An 11,755-nucleotide genomic window follows, 5' to 3' on the forward strand; every position below is an offset into this window, starting at 1 on the left:
CTTGTTAAAAAAATAATTCGTTAATTAAATTTGTGACTGAACTTCTTGGGGAAAAATTGTATGTCCCCTGCTCTGTTTTACCTGCATTCTGCCATATATTTTATGTTATAGCAGTGCCCCAGCACATGTTCATTCTAAGAACACTTTCACTGGAGATTTGACAAAACTCAAAGAAGGTACCAATGTGAGATTTCTAAAGATAGATGCAGCACTCGACCCAAGGTTTAAGAATCTCAAGTGACGTCCAAAATCTGAGAGGGATGTGGTATGGAGCATGCTTTCAGAAGTCTTAAAAGAGCATCACCCCAATGCGGAAACTACAGAACCTGAACCACCAAAAAAGAGATCAGACTTCTGCTGGTGGCATCTGACTCAGATAATGAAAATGAACATGTGTCTGTCCTCACTGCTTTGGATTGTTATTGAGCAGAACCCATCATCAGCATGGATGCATGTCCCCTGGAATGGGGGAATACAGTGCAAATACTTGTAATAATAAATAAATAAATATAAAGTGAGCACTGTACACTTTTTGTATTCTGTGTTGTAATTGAAATGAATATATTTGAAAATGTAGAAAACATCCAAAATATTTAAATAAATGGTATTCTATTTTAACAGTGCGATTAATTGCGATTATTGTTTTTAATTGCTTGACAGCCCTAGTTTTTATGCAAGTCAAATAACAATCTAGTGTTATTACCCAATACACTATTGGTGATTAAAGCAAATGGTTAATTTGTTCTTCTAATGGAAAACATTAGGAATGATAAAAACAAACTTTGCAGCCTGATTAGAGCTAAACCGTTTTTGGCTGGCAAATGCTTCAGTGTTACAGCATAAGATGACTAAGATAAGATTGTTTGTAATAAGGTTCAGAAATAAGTTGGAGCCATGGGATTGTATGGAAGCCATTTATCGAAACAACCTTGGAATACTGACTTCTCTTTCTTTTCAAAAGGTTAGAATAATCAGATAAGCCACCTTAAAACATACAGTGTTCAGGCTGGAAATATTAAGGCGTTTAAAAATTGCATTTATAAGCAATATGTCTACATATTAGAATATTGCTTGTTTTTGTTGACCTAACAGCACTAAAATGTTTGAATTGTTTAGATACTTAATTGTTTTTAAAAATGTATTTTTTTATGTATTTCACAGTCTGTATCTACAATCTTAGGTATTTCCAAGGGACCTTCCAGCTGGTACCCAAGCACAATACAAAATCAAATACTGTCAGAGGCCATAATAAAACTCCTGGTGTTTTTCTACTTTCCCCTTTGAAAAAGGGTGGATGAATTTAAGTAGAGCCAGATAACTCATTAGGACTTTTTTGTGAAAGTCTGCATTGTTTCAAAAGCTGATCCCAAAATTGGTGGTGGTCTTTATTTTTATTTTTAATTTTTTAAGATACAGTCCCTCTCCCCAGTTTATGAAACAGGCAAAGAAGGCTACATTTATGTTTTTAAATTTAGTGATTAAAGCCAAACTGAATATTAGTTTGTCCAAGTCAGACATGTTTTTACTTTCTTAAAAAACTGGTCCATGGTGACAGATTTAATTAATTGTAAAAAATGTTAAAATGATCGTTTCCAGATACTGTGGACACAGAAATAAATTACTGCTAATGCAAAATCTGAACTTAATCATCATTAGTAAATTTCTCCTCCCTTACATTCATTTTTTATATATTAGAAGACCATTTACATTTATATTCATTTTTTTCTTAAATAAAATTTATAGACATCTTTAGCTAAATATTATATTGCATTACCTTCTTATATAGATAAAGGGGAGCTCTTTGTACCTACTTCCAGTTATTTCGAGATTGTCTACCTGAACCCAGATAAACCAGCAGTAATCCCTTGCAGAGTGACCATCCCATCAGCAAAAGTAACTCTGCACAGGGAGTTTCCAGCAGAAGAAATCAAAACAGATGGAACTAATATTATCTATGATGTGAAGAAGGGTTTTATTTATCAACACCCCACCTCTGACCACAAAGGAGTGGTCTATTGTAGAGCAGAATCACGGGGAGCACCTCAGATTTCTATCAAGTATCAGTTACTATATGTGGAAGGTAAGATGAATGATTTCCATAGATTTACGTTCAAGCCCATTTCTCTTGCTGGAGTTGCTTATGGGGCAAGACTTCAAATATGAATTTGAAAAAACAAACAGACCCTAATTGTAATTGTGGAATTTTGCAAATTCAGTCTGATTTTTTAAAATAAAAATGTACTTTTCAAATTAAATCTGTTTGTAGAACATCTTGCCAGAATTTATGCTAATATAGGAAAGCATAAGGCTTATACTATTAAGTTAAAAACTAGGTGCACACTGGTAAACCATTTTATTATGGCTGGATAGGAACCTGTGGTGCATAATAAATTCAAACAGTAATTGGAGCTAAAGAGAATAATGGAGAATGGGAAAGAGCCCAGATAAATCAAAGCAAAATTTGCCCACAGTTTTTGTTTTTGTTTTTTTTGTTAAAGTTTGTATTGATTTTTGGACATTTATTTCCTGCCTCCCACCCACATCTTTCATTCAGTTCCTAGTGGTCCACCATCAACAACAATTGTGGCATCATCCAACAAAGCAGAAGGTGGTGACAATGTTAATGTTCTTTGTATAGTCCTTGGGGAGCCAGACGTAGAAGTAGAATTCAATTGGAAGTACCCAGGGGAAGAGGTAAGACACACAATTCTAACTTGGAGGTGCATTTTTTCTTAATAAGAGTAAACTCTCACAATACAACATTTTAAATACCAGTCAGTATTTTCTAGCTGAGTAAGGAAAGGTGGATCAGAGTGCATTGTCCGGCTCTCTGGTAGCAAGGTCACATCAGGAGGAAGCAACACACTATCTGGTTGATTTTTCAGCCCATTTTCCTCACTGAGGGCCTGAAGTTACTTGTAAAAATGCTCTCTAACCTGAGAGCTGTATCTGGGCTAGCAAAAACAAGCTGGGTGAGGTATGATGGGAAACAGTGAATGCTTACCAGGCCACCAGCTTCTCTCAGACAAGAAGTGATTCATCCCTGGCTTAAGAAATTCTCTTGATGATGACAGTCATCATTCTCCTTTGGGGAAAAATTAAGATATGGTGAAGCATAGTTGCATCGAGAGCTCTTTGCTATTCTTGGTCTGTTGTATTGGACTATATTAAATGCTTCTATGAGGGGCTACCATTGAAGGGCCATTTGGAAACTTTTGTGCCGTTGGGGGTGGTGGTGGTGGTGGTGCTCTCGTGGAGCCTATTACATGTTTGTGCCGTTTACTGCGAGGTTCCATTCAACAAACTTACTCTGATCTCTGTAGTCCTAGCATTGGAGGCTATTTATGTTATCAGTAAGTTCTCTTCCCCTTCTGAGAGTTGACAATAGCTTTACACTTGGAAACCTGCCTTTGGTTTGAACTTCAGGTTGCAGGATGTTCTGGCAATAATTTCTTCCACTGATCCCACCACGCTGGCCATGAGGTCAAGGAGTTAAATGTAGTTGGTACATAATTGTAAATAATACTGATGCATGATCAGTATGTGATGAATTTAAGCTTCTATAAGGAAAAATAAAGGTTCTCCAAAGAAAACATCCTAAATATAAGCAGCTTCAGTGCTAGACATAGTTTGCAGATTGACAAATACATGAATTTATCACTCTTGCTGTATATGGACAGTCGTGGTCAGCATGCATCCATGTATATACTGCAACAAACAATTTTGCTTACAGCAGTTATACCTGGAGCTGGAAGGGAACAATCCTGTTGTCAGTTTTCTGCCCAAGCAGAATTAATATTATGGATGTGTCTCAGTAGCTCTTATGATTTAGGTTGCATTGAGTTTTACACTTATAACTTTAAAGTGCCACCAGACTCCTTGTTGTTTTTGTAGATACAGACTAACACGGCTACCCCCTGACACTTATAGTGTTAACAATGTATCATATTGTCTTAGTCAAACATTTAGTAACTTTTGGCAAAGGAAATATTAAGTGCAACCATTCTGAATTGTTTTCCTTGTGTTCTTTCTTTCTTCATTTGAGAATCCGTGTCCCTACAACCTCCAATGTTTTCAGGGCTAGTGCAGTTAATTTTCTAGTTTAACAGTGTTCTTCCCATTATTTGATATACCCTGTGTTTTCTGCAAGAAAAAGCCACCAGAACTGTTGAGTTCCATCAGTTCTCTCTTCCTACCAGCCTGCCCCAGTTTCTGCAAAGTACAGAGGCTATTAAGAGAGAGGGCATATTGGACTCAGATCAAGGGAGTTGAGAGAGATTGTGAGGCCACAGAAAAGAAGTGGGGCTCAACCCTGCTTCTCAGAGTTCTCATTTCTTCCACCTTCTTTCCATCTCCATGACTGCTGCTCATGCATCTTTTATAAATAGGTACTGATTTATATTGACCATTATACAAAGTTGAATGGGGAGAAAGGACAGAATGTGGAGGGAGCAGGTGACTGGGGGGGGGGGGGGAGATGTGAAGGAACAGGGCTGGCTAGGGAAGGGTACTGAGAGGATAATATCAACATTGATAGCTGTCCAGATTGAGAAATAGCTAATAAAATATGTAACTGGAAAAGTCTTCCAAATTAAAACTTGATTGGATTTGAGTTAATGTTGCTCTAGTACAAATCCAACAACCAAAGCATGTGAATGATAGCTGGCTTATCTGGTGTTTTCCTTGATTTTTTTTCTAATTGTATTTGTGGAATTTGCACTTGGGCAATCTTAAATGCTCATCAACACTTAACACTTCTATCAGTTTATATTTCTCAGGGATGTAATATTTTTGCTGACAAGTGAGTAGGAGGTAGTTCTTAATTAAGAGACTATCAAGTAAGCTTGGAAGCATTAGATTTTTATCAGTAAATGTCAGTAAACACTGAGTTCACCATTCACACAAACTGACAAAAATATTTCCATCAATAATAATTAAAATTTCCAGATAGGAAAAGTAAGAAATGCTGCTTGAGAACTGATTTAAGGAATTTTACTTTGTATATTTTGACATGTGATGTTGACAGTTTGGGTGTTGTTGGTTATAGAGCTTTTAACTCTTCCAATCTCAATACCTACTGTCATTAAATGTTTGATCCCCTCACTGACTGACTCCATAAATTCCCACAACTGTGGATATTTAAAATTGATAAAAACTAAAAAAAAAAATAAATGCTTAAAAATAAACATTGCTAGTATCTGCTGAAATTATTAAAAAATCAAATTCTGCCAAGCCTACTTACAGTATTTTCCAGCTGAGATTATTCATTTTGCAAAGTTATTGCTGATGTAAGAATCTGCCAGTTAGTAGTTAACAGGTGACGTGCTGGCTCTTAAACTAATAATTAATGACTGGCTTGATTAACTTGTTGTGAATAGCCTGGATAAGTGACTAGAGTAGACAACTTCTTAGACACTGGCTCATTTTCCTGGGCATAAGTGCAGATTGGACTCTCTTTGGATAATGTACTGGTTGTTGCACTCCGTGACAGTTGCCTTTTTGCAATTTTTCTGCTATTAAACTAAGCTGAAGGTGAATATGATGTCCCAAGGTCCTGTATAAATAATCTTGGCATTTGTAAATGGCTACTAAATTAACACTAGAAAGAGAGACTGTCTATTTTTAATCTATGTGACATGTCTTACTTTCCTTCCAAAGGTGCCTCACTCTTATGGAAGAGAGAAGCATACAGTTTAAACATGTTTGGGTTTAATTTTCATTTTCTTTACTTTTTGGCGTAAACTGCAGAGCTTGAAAATATTTTCATTTCCTACCAGGTTCATCCTGGTTGCTAATGAAGCACAAGCCAGCATGGTTAAAGTTTTGTTTTCCAGCATTGTGGATGCAAACAGAAAAAGCTGTTGCCTTATAGACATTTACATTGTAATCCGACAGCAGGATATCTCTGCGTTGGGGAAAAAAAAACCCCACATAATTTGCTACCAGAAACTTGTATTTTCAGTTCTTTACATCAATTTCTGCACATAAACATTTGGGTCAATTTCTGCCATGTCTATAACCTCACTGGATGGTGGGGGTAGGAGTGAGTCAGGGAACACTGGCCTACAGAAAATATCCTTTAACATTTTGATTTTTCAAGATAGAATTTCCCCCATCAAATCAGCCAAATGGCTTTCCAACTCTCAGCTGTCTGTTCCCATGTATCTAAACATCCTTGCTTGCATTTTAGCTTGAATATATCAGAAACAGCTTAATGGAGGGCAACACAATAACTCTTTTTGATAGTATAATACCGTGCTGTCTAGAAAGTTCTCAATGAATACTGTTTCAGCTGTAAAATTAACACAAGGGTCCTCTCTACACTGCAAAAATGGTGGCAGTCTAACTATACTGTAACAGTTTTATCCTGTTTGGATAGAAAAAATCCACACCCACATTAGGGAACCAAGCTTTCACCCTAGTAGATACCAAGTCTAAAACATGATTCTCTAAGATAGGTATCATATCTGTTCACACAGGCATGGAAAAAGCATTAACATAAGTGGGCCACAACCATGATCTGACTGATATAAATGTGGCTATTTTCATAGTTTAGATAGGGCCAAAGTTGTAAATGTACTGGATCATCCAAATAGTCCAAACCTGTGTACCAGGGAATGAAAGTCTTCCTATCCTTATCTAGCACAAGAGGGTACAAGTGGCTATATTAACCCTTAAAATGAAGACATGAATGCAGAGGGAGAACATGCAGTTTGGTTGTGGCTTCAAGAGGGGACAAGATTAAACTCAAAGCGAATTTAAAACAGGGATTTCTAAATGGAAACACTAAGATGAATACAACGGTAGTGATCAACCGTGCCCATAGCTTTTATTGTAGGAAAATTGCTGTAATGACTGCCAAACACCCTCAGCTTCCTCACTTAATTAATCTGACTTTCAGACTAGACTCTTATGTCTGAGCATTTGGTTTGGGTTTTGAAATGAAATACTGTTAACAATACGACTGTCACTAAATAGTATCTGCAGAATTATACATCATCATTTCCTTATGTGGGTGTTTTTAAAACAGTATGAAAGGCCTGTGATTATCCAAGATTCTTGGAGGCTGATCAACAGAGGAATTGGGCATACCACAAGAATCTCCAAGAGTGTTATTGCCATTGAAGATTTCGAAACCATTGATGCTGGCAACTATATTTGTACAGCTCAGAACCTACGAGGACAAACCACAGTAGCCACCCGTGTTGACCTGACCTGATATGTGGAGTCTGTGGACACAGAATGAACAAACAGTATGTTATTGGACACATTAACCCTTGAGTTTCTTTTTATTAATTCTGAGATGGAGGTTTCTGTTAATATCTCTCTCCTCACGTCCTTACATTCCACTTCCATTACAGAGCAGTGGTCCAGACCAGAGATCCTAATGCTTACCAATACTCAGGAGAATTGGATTGAAACCATATATTAAACCTTTGTAGCCTGATTATGCATGTGGCTCCCAAGTGCTCCTAATACAGTGATAAATCTTTGTCAGGGAGAGTCTATATACAAATAACTTTTATGTTAGGTAAATATAACTACCTGTAAAAATGTTGCTTGTGCGTTATTTTCATGAATGCTGAGAGGAGGATATAACTTTTTAAGTAGACCCACCAGCATAGATATATTTTCTTCTTTGTCATGGTGGTGATTTTAACACATTGTACATGTAAAAAATATTAAAACTTAGTCATGATTCACTTGTTATAGAAAATTAGTCAACAGCAATTACTCTTCTCTGGTTTAGTAGACGTGGATTAAATTTCTTTACTGAATAGTGACAAAATTGTATAAGTGTGTGGTTTTACTGTTTACTCTCATACCTGAGAGATGGTTTGGACTGAGTACATGCTAACTTTAAATTGTGGTAGCACTGAACATTTTTTAAAGGGAGGTACCTTAAAAAATTATAATTAAAAGGTAAAATATTTTGCATTTTTGTCTTAGAATATTTCCTGTTATATATCTTGCTCTAGCCCCAATGTAGTTAATTTTAAAATGCCCACCCTCTTTAGTATGGGAATTTAACTATTGCTACATAGTAGAGATATGACTTGGCATTTATAAGCAATCTTTCACAGGAGAATATAAGCAGAACACATTGATTTACAGTACTGATTGAGAAAAGATCCTGTATCAGCCAGGTTGGTAACTACCTTTACTGAATTAAGTGAATTTACTCCAATCTTAGTATAAATGAAACACCTGAAATCAAAAATGTAAACAATCTGTAGACCTAGGTAATTTAGTAGAGAGAGAAGCTGCTAAGCTTCTCACTATGGAATGAGTTGCCAAAAAGCAGGCTGTGTAATAGAATAGAAAAAAGAAACAGCCAAAGTTAGGTTATCCCATCATAATCAACACTGATGGTTATGATGTTGTTCAAAAGTGACATTTCAATAGCTGGTGCCTTCCTCGGAGCCCACACAGACTGATATAAAGCTATAAACCAGCAACACAAGAACCACCCAGTAACATAACTGATTACAGTTGATCAGGATTAACCAAGAGTTGTATTAAACAACCAACATTTACATCAGCAAGAATATAATTGTTTGTACAGTGGAAAAGCCCACCCCTTAACGAGGAATAAAAATCATCACTATAGAATAATTAACAACAAATTAAGTCAGAGGGAAGGATAGGACATTTCAGTTAAGCAGTAGTGCTTTGCTTTTTTCAATCAGTGAATGGCAGGAAGGAAACCCTCAACTGCCTGAGGAAGAAGAGCTCTATGTAAGCTCCAAAGTGTGTCTCTTTCGCCAACAGAAGTTGATCCAATAAAAGATATGATCTCACCCACCTTGTCTCTCTAGTAACATTGATGGCTACTGCCATCTTGGCAGACTAGTCACACCTGTAAATTGGACATTAATATTACAAACAATACCATTTAAATACAAAAATTGGACCGTACAACTCAATTCACCATCTCAGAGAGGATAGTGCATAAGGGATATCCACCAAGGGAGAATATGATAATGAAAATACAAAACAATAAGATGCATCATTTCATCAGAAATGCTAGTTTGTAATCTTCATTCAGATCAGCTAGTGACATAAGTCTTAATTAAATGCACCCCTGCCCCATCCCCTTTTCTAGTGGAAGGGAGCTGTTTGATTAAACTGGCAGGGGAAAGATAACCCCCTGCCCTGAGACCTGCACACCCCTCTCAGAAATGCAGTTGAAGTTCATGGCCAGGTGGAGGGGGAAAGAATCCTCTGTCTCTGGGTGCCATAGGCTAAGCTGTGTAGATGGAGGGAGAGTTGATTGCATGTTGGGTGCCTGCCCTTCCTGTATGTTTGAAGTGCTCAGGGCAGGCAGCAGCTATGCTACTGTGACTGCTGACCCATGCGTCCATCCCTGCAGTGGAGGTATAGGTTGAACAGTGCTCCATAACTGCTGTGGGTCTGAGCCATTTTTAGCATCCGGAAATAATTTTTCCCTCAAGATTAACAAGATACCTAGGGGCTTATCCTCCACTTTCCTTGAGGCCTATGTTTAGGTTAATAAGGAGCTATGCCAGGATTTACCAGCTGTACCTGTGCTTGTAATTTCATTGCAACTTGCTGCCTATGTCCAGCCTGGGGGTGAGGCTCTAATGGGCCAGCTCCAACAGGTAACCATGAGACCTGGAAAATGGCTGATGCACCCATCAGTTTGGAGGGAAAATGGAATAGCCTCAGGCTGCAAAGACATAAGGTATGTCTACTCTACAAGCTTTGGCTGTGCTTTCCAGCTTGTGTAGACACACTCATGCCAGCTCTCATCAGAGATGGCATGTAAAAATGGAAGCATAGGTATGGGTAGCATGGACTTGTTGCCCTAAGTACAAACCTACAGGCTCCAGCTAAGTTTGTCAGAGCAGCTAACCCGTACAACTGTGGCTATACTACTATTTTTAACATACTAGTTCAGATGAGAGCAAGTGTGTGTATGTGTACACCAGCCTTCCCATGTGCCATCATTTCCCTTTGTGCACAGAGGGTAAGAGGATTCAGAGGTGGGCAGAACCCTAGGGGTTAGACCTGAATACTGGTTATTTGGCATGGAGAACATTGAGATTTATTGGAGTGCAGTGCAATCATCAGTTTTGTGTGGGGTGGGAGGAGAAGGTAAAGTTTCAGCTTCTGCTTTAAAAATCCACCAAAGTCTTAATTCTCCTTCCTGTTCTGATCAATGAAAAATCTTGTACATTTCCCTCTGATGAATGCTAGAGGTTTCCACCTTTTTAAGTTCAAAGTAGTTTCAGTACCTCCAAACCTTGTCATTAGATAACTCATTTCCTTAAACTGTCTAGCACGTGAGACAGCATCACCTATCCTAAATAGATTTTTGTTCAGTAACACATTGAATGGTGTGGAAGCACCACCTCCATTAGGTGACAGTTCTCCAGGCAATAAGAAATAAGATGCAAATCCTCAAATACAGTAGCTGTACTGTTATCTAAGTAAGTGCTATATAGCTCCTTTCATAGGAAGAGCTTAAATTGTTGGGCCATATTGGTGAATTAAGCCTGACACACCCTTGTATGAAGTAAATACATTCTCCCCATTTTAACTGCTAGGGAAGGTGAGGCACGGAGGGCCTAATCTTTCTATCTCACCCTGAGAGGTGTCCCACTGAAATGAAGAGAATTACAGTTGTGTAAAGGAGAAGAGAATCAATCACCTCTCCAGAATTAAATAAGTAATTTGTCCAAGAACACGTCCCCAACACTGCCAGCATGTTACTGCTTCCAGTCCTATGCCTCAACCACAAGGCAGTTGTTCTTCCCACTCCTTACCAAATGTGCAGTCACTGAAATTAAAGAGCAAATATGTTCTAAAAAATGCAGAGGGGAAAAAAGATAAAATGGTGTCACACTTAGTAGTGCTTGGTGTTTTTCCTAAAAGGAGAGACGAGATTAGACAATAGTGCAGCAGCTGTCCAAGATATTCTCTCTTTAATAAGTTTGACTTTCTGTGCTGTTCTGTTAGCTTTCAACAGACCATTTTTATCCAGTGCAGCCCTAGATGATTTCCTGGCTTGCCATAAAGCACTTGTAGGTTTAAATGGCAACATTTATCATCCACTGACACATCGTGCTGTCTGAATTATGTGATACTCATTAAAGATGAAATGTCGGTGGTTGGTCAGAGAAACTCAGGCAACTGAAGTGTTTCTGAACACACAAGTCTTCAATTAGTGTAGGTGATGCTTACTGCCATCATGAAGAGTAACATAAGGAAATGATTCATTTTCTTAGTTTGGGTTTTGTCACATCTACTAATGACAAACGTATTTTAACAGAGAAAAATTTTAGGGGTGATGTCACCCAAATATTGTGTCATCTATTGGCATGAGGATTACAAAACATTTGACGTAGATGAATATCATTGTAATTTCCTGTGTTTAGAATTTTCATAATGGGGGTAGCAGGCAGACAACCTAAGCATAGAAGTTGCTAATGCTTTCATTTATAAAAGATTGAGTATGCAATACTTGCAATAGGCTTTTGAAATTTAGCAAGAGGCAAGCCCTGATGCTAGATAAATACTCTGTTTTAAATCCATGAAATTCTATTTAGCTGAGGTACCGTATGTATCCCTGCCATTGCCAACTTTTTCCTGAGAAATGCAAGGCACTTGCCACAGAGAATTGCATGAGCATGCTAAAGTTCGGGACCCACACCACCGCTGTAGCAGCACACTTATTGGGAATACCTGGGAGTTGCCAGAGCAGCAGCAGCAGCCGCCGCCGCCCTAACTT

General features: G+C 37.9%; 1 protein-coding gene across 1 annotated transcript in view; it reads left to right on the forward strand.

Annotated features, from left to right (window-relative positions):
• PDGFRL (platelet derived growth factor receptor like) overlaps positions 1–7,558 on the forward strand; it is a 47,843-nt gene extending 40,285 nt beyond the window's left edge. The window contains exons 4-6 of the mRNA XM_054030858.1: positions 1,787–2,080; positions 2,555–2,694; positions 7,031–7,558. Coding sequence (XP_053886833.1) covers positions 1,787–2,080; positions 2,555–2,694; positions 7,031–7,219 — 623 coding nt within the window. The 3' untranslated portion in view covers positions 7,220–7,558. The remainder of the gene's footprint in view (positions 1–1,786; positions 2,081–2,554; positions 2,695–7,030) is intronic.
• The last annotated feature ends 4,197 nt before the right edge of the window (positions 7,559–11,755 follow it).

This window comes from Malaclemys terrapin, chromosome 5 (genome assembly GCF_027887155.1).
Source record: "Malaclemys terrapin pileata isolate rMalTer1 chromosome 5, rMalTer1.hap1, whole genome shotgun sequence".
Taxonomy (NCBI): Eukaryota; Metazoa; Chordata; order Testudines; family Emydidae; genus Malaclemys; species Malaclemys terrapin.